This window comes from Ooceraea biroi, chromosome 6 (assembly GCF_003672135.1).
Source record: "Ooceraea biroi isolate clonal line C1 chromosome 6, Obir_v5.4, whole genome shotgun sequence".
NCBI lineage: Eukaryota > Metazoa > Arthropoda > Insecta > Hymenoptera > Formicidae > Ooceraea > Ooceraea biroi.
The window spans coordinates 6,433,588-6,460,587 of record NC_039511.1 but is presented as its reverse complement, the minus strand read 5'-3'; the positions used below and the strand labels follow the sequence as shown (position 1 = coordinate 6,460,587).

The window sequence follows — 27,000 nt, the reverse complement described above, 5'->3', positions numbered from 1 at the left end:
TGTGTAATAATAGTAATAATTATATCGTTATCATTTTCTATTATTTACTTAATATCAATTCTTCAATTGTTTCTCTCTTAATATACATACATATATATGTATATATACATATGTGTATATATAGTAATATATATATGTATTTATATATTTATATAATTATATTATTTTCTCCGTTATTTACTTTTTATTATTATTTAATCTATATTATTGTTAACTATTATTATTAATTATTTTATTTTGTTTTATCCATTATTATCATATTATTATCATTATTATTAACGCTAGACGTTCCTTCGTTACATTACGGTTTTGTTCGTTCTTGCTTGTTGTTAATGTTGTTGTTCTTGTTGTTGTTCTTGTTGTTGTTCTTGTTGTTGCTGTTGTTGTTCCTGCTGTAGTGATATTGTTCATTCTTTCTTTTACTCCTGTGTGTTCTAGATTACAAAAGCAAGTTGTGGATAAAATTCTTCCCACATTTGTGCTCTGCTTGATTCTGAGAATTTTTGTATTTCATTTCCTTACTATTCTCTTCATGCACTGTCGGCATTCTTTCTATTCTATTCCACAATTTTCCAGGAATATCCTTTAAATCTATCTTTCTTTTATGAACATTATGTTATTCGTTTGCGAGAGAGCCTCGTTTCGATTGAATGTCACATATATCTCGAGTATTTGCGCTGCGAAAGATTCTCGCAAATACCGCCAATAAAAAGAAGAAATCTGTACGGTGTTGCGCATTTAAGAAGACTAGCTTTAGCTTGGTCTACGTCGAATCTTTCCTGGATGTCGATCTGGATTCGCATTGTTCGTCTTGAGAATTCCAAAACCTGTTCTTTCACGTTACCAATTGTCGACACATGATAAACCACCATGTATTTCCTGTAAAAAATGAACTGTCGTCTTACTCATTCGGAATCGCGCACTTCCGTAATGATCGACATAACGATAACCATCAATGTCACTACCAACCAGCACTGATTCTTTATCGCGAATTCCATAAACAAGTCATGAACGGACGCAACATTATCACGGCGAAGAAACTTCTACCGGAAGTGGCTACCGTCTGATCCCCTGCATGATCTCCAATGCGTCCATCTTTTCTTTAACTGGAGACTTTTCGTTGTTCCTTTTGATACTCTCGAATGTATGAGTACGATCAATCGAAAACGGAGCTTTCTGGTGAAACGACATGAATGCAACGACATGGGAAACCTCCGCAGGCAGTTAATCAGTGTCATCCAATGGTTTTCAGGAACAATTATTCTTTTATCAAGGATGTGCAATCGAACGCGAGAACAAGTTCGAGAATGGTGTTCCACCTTTAGGCGCACTTTCCAACGGAAATGCCGACTGCTGCATCTCCTCCAAGATCTCCACCACCACCAGCCGTGACAATGGCACTTTACTATTGTTCGCCTTGGCATTCCAAAAATGAACAGGAGATACCGTTCGATAGATTCAGCACGTCGATAGATTCCGACTGATCGTGGATCGAAAAAAACACAAAAATAGCTGATAACTCTTTTTGGTTTAAGCACGCCCAAAATTGTCAGATTAAAACCAATCAACCTGGTGGGATACCAGGACGCAAGATTGCAGCGTAGCACGTTCGTAGGAAGAAAAATCATGAAGATCAAACAGAGCCAGAGTAGCTGGAGAACAATCGGTGGACGAGAGCGGCCGAGCGAAGATGCGCTCGATATCGAGCCGATGCGGCCGCTGCCACAGAACGATGTCTCTTGTTGACTAACGACGCTGATTGACGACGTCGGGATGCTGGACAAAGAAGGAGTAGTGTCGATGTCCCGCTGATCATTGTCGTCATCGGTGAGCCCGCGGTGCGTCGATGTTTCCAATTGACTCGCCTGCGAGCCCTGCTGACCTACGGCCAAAAAAGTGTCGATCGTCGCACAATGCGGCATTTTCACGGATAATCCGGCCAAAATTCAAAATAAATAGGGAGATTTCATTTTTCTATCTTGCTAATTTAATTGGTGAGCCGTAATGTTCGCGTATGGTTGTATTATGATTTTAATTTTCGGCTGAATAAAATCATATTAATCCTAGATTCAAAATTTACGTTTGTCAAACTTGAATTTAATAAAAACATATCGTATGATACTGAATGCGATTTATTTACAGGGTGAGTTTAAAAGTTCGTGCCCGATTTATCACTAAAACTCAAGCAGTAATTTGGTATGTAAAATTCTTTTATTAATCAATGATGTAATCGCTGTCGTTTTCTACAATTATACGGATGTCTCGATCATAAAACGCTTTTGGTTTTGCGTTGAAGAAGGAAGATGATTTTTGATAGTTTTTGACGGTTTCCGAAGATGCGAATTTTTCCCATTTAAATGTATCTATTTATTAATTCATACTATTAAATTTATCTAGTTAATTTCGGGCTAAGACACAAGAAATCTGTATAATTTTCGTTGCATTTACCTGTAAAACTAGATTGAGAGGGATTGATCTCACATTTTGGCGCCGACGGGGGATCATGAATCTTGCCATGCTTCCACGGCTCTGCACAGTTGGCGCAGATACCCAATTCTGGCGCATCCTCGGAACATACGTAAAAGCAGCACTCGTCATTGTTTCTGTTGTGCAACGCCCTCGTGGCCTGCTTGCCGGTTTCAGGAATGTTTGGATCTGAAATTATTGCGTTTTCCAACGATCTGATGTACTTAAACGCGAACACAGAATCCAACAGAAGAAGGAAGAACAAGATATATCAGACAAAATGCGTTATTCTTCGGAAAATACGTATAAAGCTTTGTGCGAGTTTTTTGTCTACGTATTTATTTCTTTTAAGTAAAAGAGAGCAGGATATACGTGAAAGGCACGCGAAAAAATTACACATCTTATGTAAAATTAGAAGCGTTATATGATTTATCCGCGTAGAGTCATAATTTCGATAAATATTTCGATGAATAATAGTTTTTTACATACGTGCTCTCTATTATTTTATTGTTATTATAATTTTATAGTTTTATTTTAATTTGTTATATTTTATCAATAAGTTTTTAATAAACAACGAGCGGCGGTTATCACCTTTTAAGGATTGTAAGGTCTTCATATAGACAATATATGTTAAAATTAAGATCATTGGAGCTGCCTCCTCTATAATGCACAATATAAGTACGTGCGCATGTAACGTAAAGAGTTAATAATATTAACGAGTGATAAGTGAGTGAGATTGACAACGAAGATCATGCAGGCAGATAATTGTTCCACAAAAACACACAACAAACTAACTAGTGAGACTAATACGTTTCGTATTTTTTAAGAATAACATACAATGCTATAAAGATTCTTTTTCGACCATGCGTACTGAATATAAATGGCAACAGAAATGCACATTACCCGGTATGCAAAATTACACAAACTTGAATATCATTATTCAAAATATGGTAGCAATTAATGATATCAGCGATATGTCGTTCAAACTGATGATTGTCCTAACTGATAAAACGCCCTTTTGACATAAAGTGTCCATATTGTCTTGCGGAGCTTATGCGGAGCATTTTATTGAGTATCCATGCGCTGGACTTGTTCTCATGCAAATTTTTGTGCGTGGCAGACTTAGCACGCGATATGAGTATTAAAACGAACATTTATTCTCATGCAATCAAAGATTAATTTTCGATGAATATGAAATAGTACTGATGTCTTGCTTTATTTCGCGAACAAGTAGGGTGCCAATAAACATTTTTACCCTTCTTTAATAGCTCATCAATAAGGAAAAAGATTGAACTGAACAATTATGAATTGTGAATGTGAGGCTTTGTTGGTATTTCTTTTTCTCTTCGATTATAATATATATTTATAATATATATTATAATATATGGTAAATATATACAATAACGGACCCAGCCCCGATAACCTTGACCGTGACATATATTATAGAAGTCACCCTCCTGAGTGACCTTCAAAAGGTTTTAACCGTCGCTCGTTGTTTATTAAAAAGTTATTAACAAAAAAAGTTTAATGATTTCCCACGAATTTTTAGCTGTCCACGTGAAGCAAGAACATGATATTGACATATATTACAAAGGTCACCTTCCCGAATAACCCGCACTAGGTTTTAGTCGTCGATCGTTGTTTATGAAAAAGTTATTAACAAAAGAAATTTCGAAAATATAGTAGTTATTTTGAATATTGAAAGATATAAACTACGAATATGTATATGAACGAAGAAAGGAAAGTCATTTAAAGCAGTGAATTGTTAATATATAGAATAGTTTCTTTTAATATAAGTTCAAAGTATTCTTCACTTTAACCAAAAGCATAAACAGTTAAATACAAAGTATTCTCTGCTTTAACTTAACTTAACCTAACCTAACCTAACCTGGTTAGGTTATATTTTCCGAAACTGGAGCCCCGGACACATACGCTCGTTTTCAGCCCGCTTCGCGGGAGGGCGGGGGGAGGGCCTTGCCCCTCCCCCGCCGGGGCCAGTATAATAGATTTCACCGTGCAGATTTTGATCACCTGGTACACGCCACGGATCTCGGCGGGGGAGGGGCAAAGCCCCCTCCCCCCGCCCATCCGCGAAGCGGGCTGAAAACGAGCGTATGTGTCCGGGGCTCCAGTTTCGGAAAATATAATCTAACCCAAACCTATTTCTGATTTAAAGCTAAAATTCCATCAAATATACTCTTTCGTAAACGTATATGGTATCGTAAAATTATGCTTTATTCATTAAACATTTTTGTTAATAACTTTTTACCAAACAACGAGCGAAGGGTGAAACCTAGTGCGGGTTATTCAGGAAGGTGACCTTTGTAATATATGTCAAACTCAAGTCCTTGCTTTACGTGGACAGCTGAAAATTCGTGCAAAATTATTAAACTTCTTTTGTTAATAACTTTTTAATAAACAACGAGCGACGGCTAAAACCTCTTGAAGGTCACTCAGGGAGGTGACCTCTACAATATATGTCAAGGTCATGGTCATTGAGGCTGGGTCCGTTATTGTATATATTTACCTAATATATATTTATTATATTTCTATTTTTTTCAATTTTTTATTTTACCTCCGCAAAGAAAGGTGGGTTCGCCGGCGTACTGCGTGGGATACGCGGGGGCACGATCACCTGGAAGTAAGTAGGGGCAACGTTGCTCCACGGACTGGCAGAAGGCTCGGCAAGATCTTAATCTGGTACCGGTCCCGTTACCTTCCGAGGTTTCCGTGTTTATCGGTCCCCTGTGAGCAAAGTAAGGCACCAGGGAGCTGCACACCCATTTTCTGTACGCCTCCTGCAATCAAAATCATCACATCTCATCAATACATTTTGCTGCGGTTTCTTTTAATAAGCGTCTCAATTAACTATTAATTAAAAATATAAGATATATTTCTAATTTAGCTTAAAAATCTTTTAACTGCTTATAAATCTACTATGCGCGACGTAAAATTCTAAACGCATGTAATCATTAGCTAGATTACGTAAAAGATTTATTATATCTTTGCGAAAACAACTTTTTAGGAAAATTTTCGTTAAAATTTTCGTATAATATTATGTATTAGAGCTTCTACATGCGTTTAGCTTTCTCCTGTCATTGAGGATGCAGTTAAAACTTATGAGATTACAAAGCGCAGAATAATAGGTAAACTAATGACTTGAAGTGCTTATTCCTCTCCTTTCAATAAGCGTTCCAATTAACGTTCTAATTAGCTTTCCAATTAGTGTTATTTTTCTATTAATAAACCCAGTGAAAAGGAATTTTGCAAAATGACTGCATGGTATCGGCAAGAAGAGAGAGAGAAATGACGATAACGAAAAAGCGCAAAATGTCTCATACATTGCTGCTGATCGTCAAGGTATTTCCTCCCTCTAATTGGTCGGCCGCTATGTGTCATTCGTCATGTTAATCCTGCGTTATTCAAATGCATTGATATTAAGTTGAAATGTAGTATTCATATAAAATTTCATACATACACATGTTATAGATTACTTCGCGCATTTATCAGTTTATAGTTACACGATGCGACCCGTAAGATCTCACTTTCGCATTTGTACCTTTTGTTTCCTTTTATGATTTATATAGACATCTGTTTGAAGTCTGAATAAATTATCCTATGTAAATAATATAATTTCTTTATTTTAATCTCCTTTCCTATTCCACGTTCCTTTTTATAAATTTTAATAAAATATAGATTATGGATGTATTTGTCTATAACTCTATATGTATAAGTAGATAAAATTATTTTATTTTTAGAAACGTTTTTATATTATATTTGCAACCCTCCCTCCCTCCCTCCCTCTCTCACTCATTTCATCTCTTCCCTCTTCTCTCTCCCTCCCATACTGTGTAGTAAGTTATTCTTAAAAAATAGGTTTTGAAATATTATTCGACATAATACACCTATTATATCTTATAAAACAGATTATAAAAATGTTTACCATTGTGCGATACCTATGTACACTGTATGACTATGTACACTATACACATTTTATTTCTATCTGTGAAATCTTATTTCTGTATAATCTGTATCGATCACAAAATAACACATACCATAAGTGCAGTCATGTCAAACTCTGTTATTTTGATTGCCACGCGAAAGTTGGAAAAAGAAAAATCTATGCTAAAAATAATTTTGTCGTTTGAAGTCTCCGAGGAGAGCACGAAAAATAGGTTAAATCCATTTATAAAACGGAAGTTAGTGGCAAAAATATACTGTCAAACTGGCAAGATAAGAAAGCGAAACGATGTCGATGCCAATCTGTACGTCTATTTAAATTAATTGCCTGTGGGATAGACTAACGTGTTTTGAGTTTTTTTTTTCTCTACTTTTTGAGATCTATTTGTTAAATATCAAGGAAAGGAGAAAGGAGAAAAAAAGATGATAATTGGAGTGGGCAATAAAGCGGGTTATATATACAGGGTGAGTTTTTTAACTTGAGACTGCAAAATATCTCGTAAAGTCTAAACGATACGGGAAAATGTTTCAGACTAAAGTTTTATGACTTCGAGGGGGACATAGGATGGTACCATTGTTTTGACCTTGAATAGTTGTTTGAAGGTCACGTGAAGGTCACCTTCAATTTTTTAAATTGAAACCCCAATTGTTTATTGCAGATTCTGATTCTCTGTCGAAAAGTAAGTAACTTTTGTCCGAAACATTTTTTTAAAAACGCTCTCCTTATCCCGAAAACTCAGCTCCAACCCGTTGGCGGACCGATGATAATAACGAATCTTATCAAGAATGCGATAATATCACGAGTCTATAATCTTTTATTCACTGCAGCTGTTAAGTTGTGCGAAGATACCGGATATAAATCAAGCAATCTTTCTATTTCTAACCAGCCATAAACAATTAATATTATAACTGAATGAATCTTTTATTTACTACAAACCAGTAATCTGATAATTCATTTTGATCGATTCAAATAATTTTACAGAAGATGAAAATCAGAAGAGAAACACACGCGAATGGAAATAGACATTATTCTTTTTCTCGAAATACCTACATCTTTATATATCACGAAAAGATTTTAATATAAGTACGTTGCGTATCGTCCGCACGGCGCACACGCGCACAAGTGAAAAGAGGTTGAAACGTCAAAAGCAACGCAAGAAGCTGTCGGAATGTCGATACTCCCTGTTGAGAAAACTGCTCCGCATTGTGAATTCCATTGAGACAAGCGCAGCTATATTGTAAAAGTAAGAAAAGCTTCAAAACTTATAGGATAGAACCAGATTTATAAGTTCAACGAAATATATAACTTACAGCCTCGTATCAAAAGGAGTTTCTCACGAAGAGTCTCACGTTCTCAGATGATTATATTGCACGTATTTTATATATATATAATTTCTATATTTTTATGTTTTCAATTTTTAAGTCAAATAAAAGTCTTCTCTAAGTTCTAGTACATGGAAACTGGCGTTTGCAGAAAACTGAATGTTTACTGTACTCTTTACAGTACTCTTTACTGTGTTCGATTTATTTCGAGAATTCCAATAACGAAGTTGGATTTTGTTAGGGTTTTGTTTCTAAACAGACTCTTGAAAATACATATTAGACAAAAGTATATGTAAAGCAGAATTGAAGAAACGAAAAAGCAATGAAACACTTATGTATTATGTAGAATAATAAGTGCAATTGCATTGATTGATCATATTATGAGTAAATTGTACTCACAAATTATCTCAACAAATGATTGCATTATTACATTATGCATCGTAATGTATTAGATACATACATTAGAATGAGAAGAACCGGTTGTTACTTGTAACGTTGTAATCATAGTGTGAAACTTGTGAAACGTATACGCATGTGACTTGTTGCAGGACCGCAAACAAATTTAAGTATTTTAGAACAAACTGTGAATAGTTATTGACCGCGTTTTATCATCGCTTTTATGCACATACAAACGAAATTTTAATTTGTCGGTACAACAACAGTGTGGCTATATCGCGCAGCAGTCATGCAAACAAGTGCACTTGATACTTGCGTAAAACTTCACATCGCGTAGTTCGTGTAGTTGTAGCAAAAGAAACGTGTAGCATGCATGCGCGCAAGTAGGCCGAAAAATGGTGAGGCAGCTCTTATTAGCTTAGTAGTCGAGGTGCCTCTTCAATATCTTCTCTTGAGAGATCTCGAGTAAGCACGTTCCTTCGCTCATCTCTATTCTTCATCTTCGTTCATCGGATCATTCTCTCTGCTACGATGTGCATTTTAAGAAATGGAAATAGGCAGTCATATATCAGAAACCTAAACTCGAGAAAAATTTCATTATTAACATATATATGAAAGAATTCTTGGAATTTCTACTTGAAGATGAGAAACTAATTAGAATTATCTTGATTCATCCTCTTACTCCAACCTGTTTTCAATGATTTTCAATTTTGATTATTAAACCAGACGTGAAAAGTCGATTTTTTATTCTCGCTAATCTAATTTTGTCCAATAAAATCGAAAATGTGGTACTTACGCGTAGAATAAGATAATCAAAGGATAAACGCGCCGAAATAAATTTTTCTTTAATTGTTTACTTTAATTGGTTTTGATTTTGCTTGTTGTTATATGTTAAATTTTTGTGCGGTGATTACGATTTTCAGTAATAGTCGGATTAAGAACAGTGCAAGCGTGAATATTGCGCGATATTGAATACTAAACCCTTTCACTTACTAAACCCTCTCTCTCTCTCTCTCTCTCTCTCTTTCTCTCTCCGGATTTCCTCTTTCTCTAACAATAAGTTTGCTATAGACGAGTTACTTGCTCGCGGACGCGCATTGCAGCGACGCATTCGCGTGTATGCATGTATCAGCGTATGTATCAGGACACACGTAATATTAGAACATCGGAAGTAATATCGGATTTGTGATTTGAAATGTTTTCCTGTTAATCCGCACGGCATCCGGCTGGCGGATGCGCATGCGCGTTTGCAGGAAAAAATATTCGTCCTGTCGAAAATTCGCGCTTATTATCCGGAATACAATTAATTGGCACACATAGGCTACAATATTGGTATCTCTATCAGTTTGTTTGCGTCATAAACTTTGCCCTGCTGTAGATTCGTTCATCGTCGAAAAATGCGACCGATATTTAAGAGAATATCGAACTCGAATATCGAACAGTTTCAGAATGTTCCCTTGAATTTAATAATAGATTTCTTAACAAAATTTCTAGCAGCTGACAAAATCTCTTTCTCTTGTCACTTACACTACTAAAATATAAAAATTCTATAATAAAAATATCTATAAAAATTACTTTTCAAAGAAAAGAAAACAATTATAGTACTCGTAGAGAATAAATACGAGTACTATAATTGTTTTCTTTTCTATGCAATATTAAAAACGGCGAGAGATATGTAGTTCTGTAATGAAAAATCGCAGGAATGAAAATAATACTTATGTTATGAGTAAGGGTCGAAATATCAATATATGTATGTACTTTTCAACACGAGAAAAGGATAAAGCACTTTCTTATGCACATCTGAGCGACGCATCATAAATGGACACGTATGTGACAATGGTAGTTATTAAAGTTGTATGTAAATATGACGCGTCAAAATCCCAATGCAATGTCGTTACCGACAAGCTCCATAATCATATTATCTGTTTTTTCGGCCGTATAATAGGCTTGAGAGAAGAATTTCCTGGTTTTCACGTTCCGACGAGGTATTACATCGATTATTGGATATTGCAAGTCAACAATTCTCCAAGCGAGAGACCGAACGTCAAGCTCACTTTGATCGCGTCCAACTTGGGTCTTATTGTTAGCCGTTTATACAGCACTTCGTCTTGTTCGCGCGCCCACAATCGCACGATATAACACAATCGTAACTAATCTCGCGAGATACTGACTGGATTTTTACAAAAGGCTCGACATATCATGGCATTAAATATAAGTAATGCGAGGGAATTATAAGAATTCAAAAGCCTCAAAACTTATCAAATATAAACGATCTTTTCGTTGTGTCGTAGCGTAGGTATGTACGTCTCGAAACGTTACGAAAGAAAAAAATGATAGTGCGAACGATTGATGTTCTTTCGTCATAAGAAGACGAGAAGTAGAGTAAAGGTGAAAGGCGGAAAGTAACCCGGTTATAGATATACTATCGATATATACCGGATATATATCGGATGTATCTATCGATATATATATATGTACGATAAGGAGATTTCTGATAACCAGTTTGACCTCGTTTGTAGCGATTGCTGCATCACAAGGGAACGCACATATCCGCTTGTAAACGCTTCCGCTTGTCGAAACCGCCATCGCCGTCGCCACGTCAAAATTGAACCGTAACGAATTTCATCATTGGTGTTGAATGGATATAGGATGGATGTTCAACCTATATACCTTCCGTGCATCCATCCATTTATCCGACCAATCTATATACCTTCAAAGTGGCAGAACTTGTCAAGTAAATTCTTCGCCTCCGCCTTCGCTATATTCGCGTCGCTCTTATTCGTGTGACTCTCACTCGCCCTTTGCACATAAATCAGGACTGTTCTTTCGCTTATCCATAGAGATGAGAAGAATTTTCGTGAAAGTATAACTTGTTTATCGAGATAATAACCTTGTCGATTTACGTGACAGTATCATTCGTAATTATACGAAATAAAATCTAGGATTAAGTATTATAAATTTTTATGTCAGACGCGATGTAACATGATCGATATCGGTCCATATCCCGAGATCCTGAGCTACAACTACTTTAGAATTCCTTTGTGATGTTTATTCAACAATTCTTTTCTTCTCTTGATAGTTTTTTAAGTTTTAATTACGTCTTTTTTCCGCCGTACTACTTCAATTTGATTTTCTGTATATTCGAAAACTTGAGTATCTTTTTTATGAATTGATTTAATTTTGGAGAGAGATTTTATATTTTTTTCAACAATTTGTACGCAATATAAAATTCTTCGTTAAAAGTTGCGTACCTGTAATCTGTAAATATGACATTTCACTGTTCAATTTGTTTCGTTCTTCCACTGTTCATTAATGATTAATCAATCACAATCTATGTTTCAAAGGAAAGAAACATTTTTTAGACTTTCTTCATACAAACTATAGATTTATTTAATCTACAGTTAAAAAGAAGTTGGAAACTTGAGAACTGCAAGATACAAATTTAATTATGGTATTAAATTCAACGTAACTCGGTTTAAACTCGAATTTATGAAATTGGTCCTAATTATTGCAAAGATCACAAAACGGATTTATAGTATAGAACTTTCCTGTTCGATTCAACTCATTTTACATTTGCACGAGCAAATATTAGGATATTATCGGCCATTCCGTATATAAAGGCTTACATATATTGTTCGTGATAATTTCATGATAATTTGTTCTTTTCTTTTTATTACTCACGCTTGCATTATGTAACATGACACAATCAGAATTACAACACAATCAATTAATGGTTATTAATAGCAGAGTTGTCGTCGTAAAATTGCAGCAGTGTGTTAGAAGAGATTAAAACGATCGTAGCATCTTGGCGATGCTTCAGGGACATGTAAGACGGTATCAATCAAGGTACGACGGTGGTCTGGTACATATAGAAGGAAGTGATGGACGAACGAGGAACCTTTTTCAATCTCAATGTACCTTCTTCCGTCTGTTCTGGAAAGGCATCAATATCAACTTTTAGCCAAAACTATTCTTTCGTATCGGACGATGTATCGATGGTCTGTCAGCTGATGTAATGCAATTTTGCCTCGATATACACATATGCACACATGCACACATCACGCATGCGCGCACACGCTGTGCATACACGTGTGCATGTATATCAAAAAGTATCTTCATTCTTTTTTAAATTACTTTCATATTACTTTTATGTTACATTCCACGGGATACTAATATTAATTTTAATTTTCATGCAAGCTACAATTGTAAAATATATATATGTAATATTAGCATTAAAAATAAGTTTATTAGGTAAACCTGAAGAAAAGAGGAGCCATCTCCGATGACCTTGATCTTGACATATGTTATAACGGTGACCCTCCTGAGTGACCTTCAAAAGATTTTAGTCGGCGCTCGTTGTTCATTAAAAAGTTATTAACAAAAGAAGTTTAATAGTTTTGCATGTGTTTTTAGCAAGCGAGGCAGCATGTACGCATGCTGCGGGGGGCTCCACTTTCAAAAATCTAACCTAACCTAACTCAATTCATCCTCTGTTTTTTATTTTGCAAAGTACATGCGTGGATCAGTGTGTTCCGCCCCCCCCCCTGCGAGGGGGGCTCCACTTCCAAAAAATCTAACCTAACCCAACCCATCCCCTGTTTTTTATTTTGCAAAGTACATGCGTAAATACAGTGGGTTCCGCCCCCCCCCTGCGAGGTGGCTCCACTTTCAAAAAATCGAACCTAACTCTTCTTGTATTCGTAGTCAGTCACTTTCATTACGCAGTCTGCTCCAGATCTTTGAGATATACATTCTGTAGTAATATACTCTATTACGTGAAAATATAATAGTAACTAAGTCATTAAAACTATCTCATGAAAAACTTTAGGTTAAAGCAGAGAATACTTTGTAAATACTTATAGTAAAACAAACTATTCTAAACTTGATGATTCACTGCTTTAAATGACTTTCCTTCCTTCGTTCATATACATATTCGTCGTTTATGTCTTTGAATATTCAAAATAACTACTACATTTTCGAAACTTATTTTGTTAATAACTTTTTAACAAACAACGAGCGGCGGGTGAAACCTAGTGCGGGTTATTCGGGAAGGTGGCCTTTGTAATATATGTATGTCAAACTCAAGTCCTTGCTTCGCGTGGACAGTGAAAAATTCGTGCAAAATCATTAAACTTTTTATGTTAATAACTTTTTAATACATAATGAGCGCCGGCTAAAACCTTTTGAAGGTCACTTAGGAATGTGTTCTCTATAATATATGTCAAGGTCAAGGTCATCGGAGATGGCTCCCCTTTTCTTCAGGTTTACCGTTTATTATTAAATACAAATAAATACTAAAATGTAATTATTTAATTATTCAAGTGCATTGGTTGATAGTATTTTCTGTAATTATTTCTTTATTATTTTGCTATAAGATTGATACTTTTACTAATTTTCGTCATTTTTTTCTAGTGCATAAACGGTGTACACCCAGCAAACACAGAATATAACTATTATATATCTCAGAAGTAACACGTAATATAACAGTTGTTATACACTATTAATATTGAGGCTACATAATTTCCTTTTATAACTGTAATATTATTTTGTTTTAAAACTTTTGTTATTTACTGGTTATAATAATATAACAGCAATATAAATTGCACATAACATGTAATATATATTACAAATGCTATATTATTATTACTTTGATGTTATATAACGTGTTATATAGAGATGTTATATTCATTTTATATTATATATATTATAACATGAATATAACATATATATTTAAAATGTTGCCTCTTTTCGTTGTTGGTATCCTTGCGTTCTTTTCAGTTCTTGCTGGTTCTTTCATCGTGTCAGCGTGTTGTTGCGTGGTATGGAAGTGCTCTCTTTATCCAAGATAATCCTTAATTTCTAACATTGATTAAAAGTATTATTATAAAGACTAACTATTTGTGCATATATTTTTACTAGTATTCTTTAACTTATTGCAGTTAACCTATGTATATGTAATTAAAATGGTGTAGTAGGTTATGTATGCAAAAGACGTCTATTAAGCTGACACAGCCACTTTAGCACAATCAAATAAAACATTCATAGAAATTTAGTGCTCTTTTGTTGCTAATTTGTTGCTCTATTCACAAATTTGTTGCACCACCCTTATCATCGGAACACTACCCTTAACTATTGCGCATTTAGCACAACATCCTAGAACTCGAATTTCAGGAAAAATTACGACGGATTATGTCATTTCGATTTTGTTGCTTTACATTTTCGTCAATCCCGATTTTGTTGCTCCACCCCTATGAGCAGAAAGCCACCCCTTAAAAAATTTGTTGCTCGCAAGAATTTGGTCTTAAACTGTTCCCTGCATCACGGGCTATCGAAAATTACCAAAAACTGAATTTGTTGCTAACAAAGTGACAAAATAGCCTCTTATATGATCAAGTATACACACGGCTCTGCAGGAGCATATACATATATAGCGGCTGCTTTACCATTTTGGAACTAGCAACAAATTCAGTTTTTGGTAATTTTCGATAGCCCATGATGCAGGGAACAGTTTAAGACCAAATTATTGCGAGCAACAAATGTTTTAAGTAATTTAGCTCATCGCTAAAGCGCCTAGTCTGTGATTGCCTGATTTTTGTTTAATAATTGTTAATTTAACTTAGTTGTAGTTTAATTATTGTACATATTTATTCATGTAAAAGTGTTTTATGGTTAGTAATTTTTAACAATACCTTCTTGCAATGAGTTTTATCGGTAGAGTTATAACGTGCTGCGTTGTACTTGTTCGCGGATGTTAGTATCTTTTAAACAGTATTATATTTTTTAACTTAATTTACACTATCTTAGAGCAACAAAATAGCAACAAATTCCAGTGTAGTTGTTTTGTTGATTCGAGCACTCTATATAGTTTCTTCAATATGGGAGAGGCCGGCTTAACGTTAAGATGGAACCCCCATTTTGATCGCAATTTCCTGCTAAACGATTCGAACAACAAAATTGGGAATAGAGCAACTAATTAGCACATAACTAGCACTAAATTTTCTGATAGCTATGAACTTTTTTGGTGTTGGTGGGGGTCCAGCTTTACATGGGTTCTGTTACTTTCAACACCAATTTATTGCAAAAAATGTCTCTCTTTAGCCAGGGTTCGAACATGAATCTCCCTACAATCCATAACGTCTTTACCAATTTGACTACAGCTATCAAAAGTGAAGCAACAAAATCGAAATAACATAATCCGTCGTAATTTTTCCTGAAATTCGAGTTATAATGTGTCGTGCTGGGTAGGTGTAACTAGGGGTGGCTTTCTGCTCATAGGGGTGGAGCAACAAAATCGGGATTGACGAAAATGTAAAGCAACAAAATCGAAATGACATAATCCGTCGTAATTTTTCCTGAAATTCGAGTTCTAGGATGTTGTGCTAAATGCGCAATAGTTAAGGGTAGTATTCCGATGATAAGGGTGGTGCAACAAATTTGTGAATGAAGCAACAAATTAGCAACAAAATAGCACTAAATAATTATGCCTTGTTTTTTATTAAAAAAATTTTTTTTAATATGGCTGTGCTAACTTTAAACTTAAGCTAGCACAGCCACTGTGTTTTAAAAAATGGCTGCAGCAACAAAATCCGGAATAGAGCAACAAATTAGCAACAAAAGAGCACTAAATTTCTATGAATGTTTTATTTGATTGTGCTAAAGTGGCTGTGTCAGCTTAATAGACGTATGCAAAAGTCACATTGCAAGAATACAATACCGGTCGTCTTCACTTCTACGGAACATTTAGAAATGCTTATCATTATCAAATGTACACAACTCTAAAGATTGATAATGAAATTAAGTATTTCTAAATGCTCCTCCGTAGAAGTGGAAATGACTCGGCGTTGCATTCTTGCAATGCGATTTTTGCATCTATTACCATTTTACATATGCATAGATTAACTGCAATAAGTTAAAGAATACTGGTAAAATTATATATGTACAAATATTTAGTTTTCTTTATAATATAATACTTATTTTGAATACTTTTAACATTAATGTTACTGTTAGAAAAGATTACCTTGGATAAAGAGAACGCTTCCATAACACGCAACAACATGCTGTGCATATTTTATATGTATATGTTTAGAGTGCAAAATATAATGATTAAATATTTATATTTTTCCCTTTCCTCTGGAAAAACTGCATCATTATAATAATTATAGCGTGATTGTTATTGTATATGTTACTGTATTAACTTATATATTTTATACATACTAATTCCAGGAAAGGTCTTTGAATTAATTTCGAGCGAAAGCAAATGAAATAGTTTGTTCTCGCTTAGAATTAATTCAAAGACCTTTTCTGGGATTAGTATGTATAAAATATATATTTTCATTCTACAGTTACTATTCAGTTACAAAAAATATAACAGTAATATAACAATTACATAATTTACATCACGATTATATATATGTTATATAATTATTCGCTAACTTTGTTAAGAGTATATAACATGTTACATACGTATTATATTCACGTTATATAATTGTAACATGTGTGAGTAGGAAATTACTACTAACGTATATATAACCTAGTACATCTATGTAATATTGCGTGTTACATTCCGTTTTATTACGGTAATGTAATAGTTATATACCCGTGTTTGCTGGGCAGTCATAGGCACAGAGGTTGTGACACTTTTTTTAATTAGTGATTACGCAGCATGTCAAATCCTTTTTCTTTAATTTTCTTATATTTCTTAGATATGTTAAAATGCTGAGACTGCTAAAGAAGTATACTTTCGGTTATCATATGCTGCCGACGAGCAATATGTCAGTGCCAGGCAAAACGATCGTGATGTCACAAAAAAGTGTCACAACCTCTGTGACTGTACAATCATTCACAAACGAGACATTTTTAGAAGCAACTTTTCACACGCGAATCTGTCCTTAATTTTCACAACAATTCGCTGTTACATCTCTGTCGGTAATCATGCTCATGAACGGCCTCATTTGTTCTCATTTGTTTATAACAAGACGCCACGATATCGTTTATCAAGCAACCTAGGTGCTTTTGAAAAGGCAAGAACGAGCTTATTTCATACAAGCAGACCTTTTGGCTATGTTCCGATTCAAAGTTCTGGTGAAACTGAAATATTAATTTTTTTTTTAATAATTATTTCATAATTTTTTAGATACGTTTCAACTCGCTTTTTACACGATGAACCAATGGCATTTGTCTTTATATACTTATAGTTATTTATTATTTATATTTATACTTATATTTATTCAATTATTTAATTTATTAGGGGTGCTCAGTTTTTATGTGGGGTTATTTATTTATTTATTTACTATGGTACTGGCATGTACTGGCATAGCTTTTAATCAAGTATAGATCGTCTCTCTCCATCTCCGACCTTCCCTGTTTAACAGGGAATTGGATAGAAATGATAGCCGTGTGGTATGACCGAAAAGGCTTTCACAGTTGGAAGGATTTTCCTCAAGTTATATCTCTGATGACACCGAGAGGGCTCTTCTGAGTGATGGACGTTGGTCCAAAAGGGATGAGATTTTAGTGGATAGATCCCAATCAAATTGGAAGAATCTACACTGCACTATCCGACTGGACGGTTGATCTAATGTGATTAAATCATTTTCTCCTACTCTCGTAAAAACAAGATGTGCTTCAGCTCAGAGTAATATTTAACCCAATAAAAAAAACAAATAATATTAGATAATAATAGTTAAAATTGACTAATTTATATAACTACAAGTTCCAATGTTGGAGTTCAATATAATTTCAATGTCTCAACTCGCTCAATATGTGTTATTTTCCATTAGTGTTTTTTTTTTGTGTTTGATTTGATCATTATCAAATTATTTTCTTGAGTATGGAGCAATTAGATTTGCATGTTAGCAAAAACCAGTTGAGAAAGTTCTGATTGCAGATATGACACAAGACAATAGACGTTTGATTGATATTGCGGTCGTGATATTGAATCAAGCCGGGGTTTTGAAACGCGACGTGACATGATTCATTATTCGTCATTGCATCGAATTCCGACCATGTTCTGTCATCAATTAGGATCGCGTACACTATCCCTCTTTTGTTCGTTTCTTCATCACATTTTATCTTTCCGTTCGTCATTTGCCCTATGAGGATTACTCTCTTCAAACCATCTACGAAAGCTTTGGTAATGCTGAGAGTAAGGACTGCCATAATTGTATTTGTATAAATAAGGAGGATAAATTATTATTTGCGAAGAATCATTCCATGACATCAAGTCGAAAAAACGATCAACTTTTAATTCTATCTTATCCTTACAGCAATGTTGCTTTTGCGTTTTACAATAATATTGAATATTATAAAATTATTAAATATTAAGAAAATTAATGTAAAATAATATAAACGCAATTAAAAACATATACATATATGTATGTACGTATATGTATGTATTAATTGAAATATATATAAAATATATATGAAAAGTATATTAAAAATATAATGTGCTGTCGCGCAATGATACTCGGAAAAGGTATCACGAGAGGTTTTTATTGAAGTCTGCCTCGATAGCTGATGATCGGGATTGCAAAGTTAGTTTGAGTTGACGTAAAGAGAACCAACTATGTGTGATTCGCCAAGTCGCGAAAAGAGTCGCGAGAAAAGGCGCGCTCTGTATTGAGAAAGATATATATCGCATTAAAAGTTTTTCTCCTCCTATTTTACTTCGTCGTATTGATCTACGAAATGTTGTGTGTTGCACGTCCATACATGGAACACGTCGACATTATTTACTTTTGTGACGAGTCGGATGGAAATTACGGCAGATATAGATTGTTTCCTTTTTCCTACCGATTCTACTTCTCCGTCGACGATAATCGAATTAAAGTAGTAGAGAAAGTAGTAGAATAGTCTGCACTTCAGCAATATATACGCGAGACATTATAACAGATTTACGTAATTGAAGTACACATTTAGTAAGTATATATTTAGAGTTGTATTCAAATGAGACGATAGTCGCAGGTCCTTCGATTGGTTTATCCAACTACATAATCATTTGCCAAATTAAGTGAAAAATCATAATTTCATTATCAGTTTATTACAAGTTAACAAGTTCAATACGTCCCGACAGTCTGGAGTTTTCCTCAGGCTAGAAACCAATTATCTTCTGCTTGTCTTCCCCAAGGATCGATACTTTCGCCCTCTCTTTATCTAGATATATAAAAGTCGAAGGGAAACGCCTTAATGTTTTGCTTACCTTTGAGCCGATAAAGATAGCAGACTTCTATCCGCACATTGGCGCCCGTTAGATATGTTCAAAGCCACGCGCGTCTATGCAATCGCTATCGCATCTCACATTTCTATTCAATATCATTATCACATTTATATTCAATATAGTAGTCTCCTTTCCATCTTCTTCCTCCTTCTCCGTTTTCCCATTATTTCTACCTTTCTTCCTATTTCTACTGCCACTCATCTCGATCCTTTTTGCTTCTCTCTTTCGCTTTTACTACCTCTCTTCTTATCTGCCATTTTCCCCCTTCCCGTCCTTCCCTTTTCTTTCCTTCTCTACCTCCATCTCACCCCCTAACTCTAAATTCTCCTATAAATCTTCCTCTTCTTTCCTCTCTCCTAATTTCCCGTTTCTCATACCCTTCCTTTTCGCCTCTTCCTCTCGCACTACTTTTGTTTCCTCCAATCCCTTTTCTTTCTTCTCCTCTTTTCGTCCTTCTCTCTCCCCTCCCTCATATCTTTCGATGTCCCTTATATGATCGATACGATATCTCTGTACATCGTGCTACTCTTTTGATAATGATCGTGAAATTGATAACGATCAAACGATATAACGACTTTAATAATGAAAACGATAATAATAATAATATCGTAAAGAATTGTAGTCTGATATTAAACTGAAATATTACTCATGTGAATATTAATGTGAATATTAATAAAATATTATTCAGTAAAAGATTTGGCTTTGAATTATATTTATTAAACCAGAAGGAAAGGGCAAACTTACTTAAGTTAAGAAGGAATTTCCATATTAAGTAAATATTCGGAAAATTGAAAAAATATTGAGAACGAGTTAATAACGATGCGTTGTCAAGTGCAATGATGATTAATATGTGTATCGAATAAGTAATAATCACTGACAGATGGACAAATTTGCATTTGAGCCGAAAAGCAGGAAAAGCTTGCGTTGCACTTATGGAAAGAAGAAGCTAGTGGAGGCGAAGGAAGAATTTCGTGGCTGGTAGGTCGACAATAAACTATTAAACGATCCACGGCATCCGCATACGCGTATCTATATAGAGAAGCGGTGATCATCTGCGCGCGACAGGTTGCAACTGCGCGGCAGCGGTAGTTGTCGTATCTGGTAACACGTGCATTGGACTGCTGTCGACCACTGCTGCGTGAAGGATGTGGCATACACAGTGAACGGTCTGTCCAGGTTCTGGCGCGACTGGTACCGAAAAAAATCCAAGACGTCAATTATTCTTGTTTTCATTTTTTTTACTTTAAAGTACACTTCTTCTGAATTAATACAATGCTGAAAGTGATTAAAACATTTGTCGAGACAGTCATTCTATTTTCGGAATTGCCTCCAAAACCGCGGCCAAAGCCTTTTAGACAATCTGAATGATGTAACGCTTTCCTTTCATCGCCAATTTAAGTTTTGAGAATAGCCAGAAGTTACGCGAAGCCAAATCAGGTGAATATAGAAAATGTGATGCTGCCTTTCCTGGTCAAGAAATCGCATACAATCTTGGATTTGTGCGTTTATGCATTATCGTGAAAAGCGATCTTTAATTAAGATCTTTGCTCTCACGTCAGTATACAGATCTAACTCAAAGAATCCTGCTTCAGAATACTCTAATAATAATCAGCGATTTCCATTTGATCTACAATTCTTTTTGAATTGTATGGTGAACGATGTCTTGATTCACCTCTTCTACATGCACAGTTTCTTCTGCCACTTTCTGAGTAGTTGATATGGAAAACATCATCTTTCGTCATTAGTTACGATGTTTTTCATGAAATCCGGATTGATATCAACTGCTCTTAGCGTGTCTTTACAATGCTCCACTCTGACATCTTTTTCATCCTCCATGGGGTACTGTCATTTAATGTTAAAACTAATAATGCAAATATGCAAAATTTTAAGAAATTTGGAAATATCAAGCTTCATAACGCAACCACTCATTAATGACCTTGACATATATTATCTTAGAAAATCGATGCGGTCGTCTCTAATTTTTACATTTACCGAAATAGTCCAAGTTGTATTTCAAATTATAAGTTTGTTTATCTTTTACTGGCGATTGATTTGGAAAGAAAAAATCAATTTTTTGGAGCATTCTATTCTGAATGCTCAGTTTTTGCTGCTATCGATGCCTGTGAGCGCTTAACGACAGTTATTCACTGAGCAGTATCAATCTGAGTAGTATACCTTGTAATCGCTTGCCTTTTTAGCAAATTAAAAATAATTTTACAATCTACATGTTAGAACTGAAAAAAATGTTTTGATTAATATTATATTCATATCAGCTTAGCGAGCATTTTGCTTTTATTTAATACTTGTAAAAAGATATATGTCTCTTGAATTATGTTTTAACGTACTTAAGACTTGTCAAAACCAGGAAGGGAGGAGAACACTTTCCTTAAACATTTTGTAGTAATCATATTATCACCATATATTTGTTATAAATGATATAATTAAATTATATGATTATATTGCACGATCCAATATTGATATCGTGATGATGATGCATCTTGCAAACTTTAAGTGGATCGACAAATAAGTTAGGCCACGGTCTCCTTAATTAAGATCATCTTACCGTAAATAATTGCATCTATCTTCTGTATCGATCCATGAACCGACATGATATAGTCTGATGTACATCAAGAAAACATATATCTTTCATAGATACTATTAACTATTAGATATTGGCTTTTGATGTAAGCGTCACGCAAATAGTAAAGCAGACATGTCGTAATTGTCACTAATTAATTGTTTTATTTTTACCTTGCAATTTGATAAGCTTCAACTAAATTAAACACAAATATTTTTGTGTAAATAGATTTTGTGTAAATATTCAGTAATGTTGATTGAAGAAAAAGTAAAGATCTCAAAAATATCTTAAAACGGCCAACGGGAATTTGAAAGAGCATTGTTTGTATCCATTTGTATCTATTATTATAAGATATCTTGAAAATGGCCAACTTATTCTTTTGACCGATTTTGAAAACATTGTAGCTTCCAACTCTTTGAGATACAAATGCAACAATATTAATATGCAAAGTGCATATTAAGTGCAAAAGTTCTTTTTTTTCAGCACTCTAATATTATTATTTAAAATTTACATATCACTCATTTATGACATTTTAATTGCAATGCAAGTAATCACGTTGTACTGCTACGTGAGGATATCTAAATATAATTTCGCTTATTTAGAAGTCACCTTGTATTGCAACGTGAGGCTAAAGATTATCGAATATATCTATCATGTACATATCACTCATTTATGACATTGCAATTGCAATACAAGTAGTCACTTGTACTGCAACATGAGGATAATAATGTTTGTGTGACATAAATAAGATGATAAGACTCTATGTAAATCGGAAATATTGCGCATAGTTTCAGTATAAAGCTAACTAACAAGTTTAACGAGTCAGTCAAGTGTAAAAAATTGTCAAAGTTTTAATTTTCAAAAAAAGTAGCTGTAAATCTTTATCTTTAACGAAATTCATTGAGAACAGTGAATCAACGATCTATCTATCTATCATCATTTTAGGTGGAATTGATTCAAAGTTCCGATGACTAACGCACCAGAGCGTACCAAAAGAAAGACCTTGACACAAATATTGAAGAGGAAGAAGAGAGTTCACTAGAAAGCATCTGCCATTGTTTTTACCTAATTGATCAAATTCAATATATATTCTTGCAAAAAGAGTATTAATATTATGTAATATATATATATATATATATATATATATATATATATATATATATAACAACCACGAGTCATACTTATGTTTTTCAGTTATGTCACCTATAGTCACTTATTATTGTCAAATCAAAGATTAAGTAAACGTAGTAGTTGGAAAGTTTTAAAAATATTATAATATATTAATGAAATTTTACAGAATATTTTATTCTTATCGAAATCTCCTAGAAATCTTGAGTGTTCAGATGCAAATGATTCAATGTTGCTTCACGTATCGTCTCAATTTCATTCACTTGTAACGAGCAATATCTTATACTTAATAATCGATATGAATTCCGCTTCGAAGTCTAGATACAGCTATGTAGATAGAAACAATCGTCTCTTACCTTGCAATGGGTGCAATTATGGATGACGGAGTACGGCTGAGCACAATCGTAACGCGCCAATACTTCCTCGAACTCGCAATGCAACCTTGCGGCCAGAGCATCGACGTACAACAACTTGTCCAGGGCATCGGCGCATTTCTGGCCACCGTTTAGCACATTTTCAAGCGGGCCGCCCTTGCCGGGCGCCAGGGCGTTGACCACCGTGTGCTCACAGCAGTGCCGCAGACGCAACCCGCTCATGAACCAATATCGATTCTCTCTCGGAGTTAAAAAACTTCGCATACTGGCCCGGCCGAAATCGTCCCGACAAATATCCTCCTTGTGCGATTTCTCGAGATAAAAAAGGCACTGTTCTGGGGCCGTTCGTACACTCTCCTTCCCCTCTTTCTTCTGTTTGGTGCGGTATGTTCTTCTACGTTGATCGTCGCTCCCGTCGCCGTCCTCGACTTCCATCCTCGTCTTCGTCCCCGTCGTCATCATCGTCGTCGTCGTATTTACGCTACTAATCCCGGCTCGTTCGATCACCTCGCGAAAAAGATCACGTTGAGAGCGTAACGTCACCACAACGTCGTCACACGGCACTGGGCAGTACTTTGGCACCTCTGGTGCCAAACCGCAGCTACCCTGAAGATCGGCCGGCGTTGGTCCTGCCAGATCGCAAGCCGACAGCCAAGGATTCATTTGGTTCACCTCCCACGTGTATTCGTCGTAGGGGTGCTGCCTTTCCCCCTCTTGTTCCAATTGTTGCTCCCATTTTTCCATCTCCTCTTGCTGCTGCTGCTGTTGTAATTGTTGCTTTTGCTCTTGCTGTTGCCATTGTTGCTGTTGTTTCTGCTCTTGTTGATGATGACGCTGATGATGTTTGCCATCGTCGATATTGTGATCGCTATCCTGAACATATTGTTGCGGTTGTTGATATTGGTGCACAATGACCGTCGATGATGAAAACAGTGGCGTGTCCGGCAGCGTAACGTTTCCCCGCTGCGCGGGATTCTTTGCGTGCGCGAGAGTCGGGTTCTGCGCGAAGGTCGAGGCAAGATGACCTGACGGGCTGGTGGAACACAGTAAGGGCCAGGCCAGAAGATATAACATAAACAACAGCAGCTTATAATATCTCTTGCGTATACGTGACCTGTCAAGAACAATACTCTCGTGCTCTCCTCCTTCTCTTTCATTTTCTCTTTTCCTCCTAGTAATTGGCTTTTGGAACCAGGCAGTGTTATCGTTACATTTCCTTCCACTACATTTTCCTTCTTTTCTGTGCTCTTGCCCAATAAGTTTCTCATAAGTTTCCGTTGTTGAATTCTCACAATTATAACCATCAATGCGTTCGTATTCGCAATAACGACGTATTTGCAATTTTCTCCTATCAAATGATGAGGACGGCGATATCCACTGATCATCTTCAAGTACACAATGACTAATTGCATCAACTTCAGTATATATATAATCCTGATAAGGTATGTTCTCATTTTCGTTCGCATTTTCATGTTCGTAATCGTCGCACAGATTATTCGAAACACTAGCACACACGTCGCTGCCGTTTTTCTTGTGCTCGTCACGAGTTTCTTCGAACTCACTATAAATCTTATTTCGTCCGCAACATGCTCGTTTTTTGTCGTTAACATCGTCATTTCTGTCATTGCTATAGGCAGTGTAAGCAAGCACGTCGACGAAAGAAACGGCCGAGGCAGCCACGTCGGATTCTTCCTCAGAGATCGTTCCGTTCCCTCGTCTTGTCCGTGCCCTTTTTCTTGTTCTTCGTGCAAAACGCGGGATTTGTTGTCGTCGCAACGAACGACCGATGTAAAGAGCGTGCGTTCGCGCACATGACACGCCGACGATGGCTGCGTCATCATCATCCCCGTAATTTCCGTAACGGTTGTGCATACGGGCACGCACCACTTCGTGTAAAGCGAAATCGCGAGAGACATGAAAGGCAGTGGCAGTTCCGATTTCCCTATCGGACTCATGCTTGCGGTGTTGGGTCTCGTCCACATGGCGTTGCGTGGCAGATACGCCACCGTTGTCAACGTTGCAATCGCGATTGGACCTGCGGAACAACTTGGACGACGTGTAGAAACGACACGCGGCGCGAATGAACGGCACGTACTCAACAAATGAAATCGATGGTAACAACGACAATGACCGCAATTGCTGTTGTTCCTCCTTCTTTTCCTTCTCCCCCTCTTTCTTCTCCTCTTTCTTCTTCTCCTCTTCTTCCTCATCCTCATCCTCCTCTTCCTTCTCCTTCTCTTCTTCCTCTTCCTCCTTCTCCTCCTCCTCCTCCTCCTCCTCGTCCTCTTCTTCCTCCTCCTCTTCCTTCCCTGCTGCTCGCTGTTTTCTTTTCTTGTTGCTCTCTTTCTTCGATGTGGATGGTCCCGTAAGTTCGACCAATGGATCGAGCCGCATGAGCGCGAGGAGATGATCGGAGACACTAATGTCCCCGACGTTCTGCCGTGATCTTCGACGCTCTTTGGCGCGTACCTTTGCAACTGTACGTTCTTGTCCTCCGCCACCAACCACCACCGATCTTTTCGCTGTTGCTTCCCTTTTCTCCCTGTTGCGCTCGTCGACCAACGATGACGATGATGATACAGACTTGCAATGGACACGCGACGTGGATAATCCGTATTGCGGTCGGGCTGCTGCAGGAGGTCCTGCATCGCTGCCACCAAAACTGAAACCCGCCCTTCCGTACGCGCTCCGCTTCTTGATTCTCCCCGATTCCTTGTGTTCCCGGGATGCGGATTGCAGCGATGTTGCTACTGCCGCTGTTGTTTTCGATATGCCCGCTGCGATACAATGCCAATATCGTTGTATAACGTAGCTCCGCCTCTTCGCTTCTCCTTCGAGATACCTTGAACACACCTTCCACTGGGAATCTTGATGAATCTGTCTGTCGTTCAATAGTTCGCGTTGAATTCTTTTCTTGTTGCTTTTCTTCCAACATGTAACAACACGCGTCAATGGTTTCCTCGATGGATGATCGAGTCCTAGCGTTTCTTCGCTCGTAATGTTCGGAACACTTCCTTTTTGCTTTTGTTGCTTTCCTTCTTGTTTCTTGTTCTTGCAGTGATGGATAAGTTCGCGCCACGCTAACTGACGTCGTTGTCCTCCTTGTCGCTTCGTCGGCGAGCGAGTGCTCACCAGTGTGTCCCGACTGTTCAATGATGTTAGCCCCGCTCGTGCGTGTCCCGGAACAGTCGCCCAGGTGCCTGCCTGAGCAGCCCGGGTTGGCGGGGCCTTTAGAAGTTCCCCGGGACCAACGTACCACGACCGACTGAGATGACGGCGGCGACGATCGCGGCCACTGCTGCGATGACTGTAGCGATACCAACGACGCCAGCCGCCGACGACGCGACAAGCTCTCTCGACGGCGGCAGCAACAATGATAACGCAACACGTTCGTAACGGTCCACCACCTCCGCTTCCACCTCTTCCTTCTGCCGCGCCACCTGTACCTTTTGCAACACCACTTTGTGCCGCTCGCCAGTGATTTGCTGATCCGACCTTCCCGTATCGTTGTCCTTGCTGCTGCTGTTGCTGTTCTTGCTGCCCCCGCTGTGCCAGATATT

General features: G+C 36.6%; 1 protein-coding gene across 1 annotated transcript; it reads right to left on the bottom strand.

The window, feature by feature from the left end:
- Nucleotides 1-235: 235 nt before the first annotated feature.
- LOC105280219 lies at nucleotides 236-25,852 on the bottom strand. The gene is made up of 4 exons (XM_020031950.2): nucleotides 23,423-25,852; nucleotides 5,042-5,264; nucleotides 2,449-2,655; nucleotides 236-1,882 (listed from the first exon to the last, which is right to left on the bottom strand). The coding sequence occupies exons 1-4, from the start codon at nucleotides 25,832-25,834 to the stop codon at nucleotides 1,044-1,046; spliced, it is 3,681 nt and encodes a 1,226-aa protein (XP_019887509.2). The 5' UTR covers nucleotides 25,835-25,852; the 3' UTR covers nucleotides 236-1,043.
- Nucleotides 25,853-27,000: the final 1,148 nt, after the last annotated feature.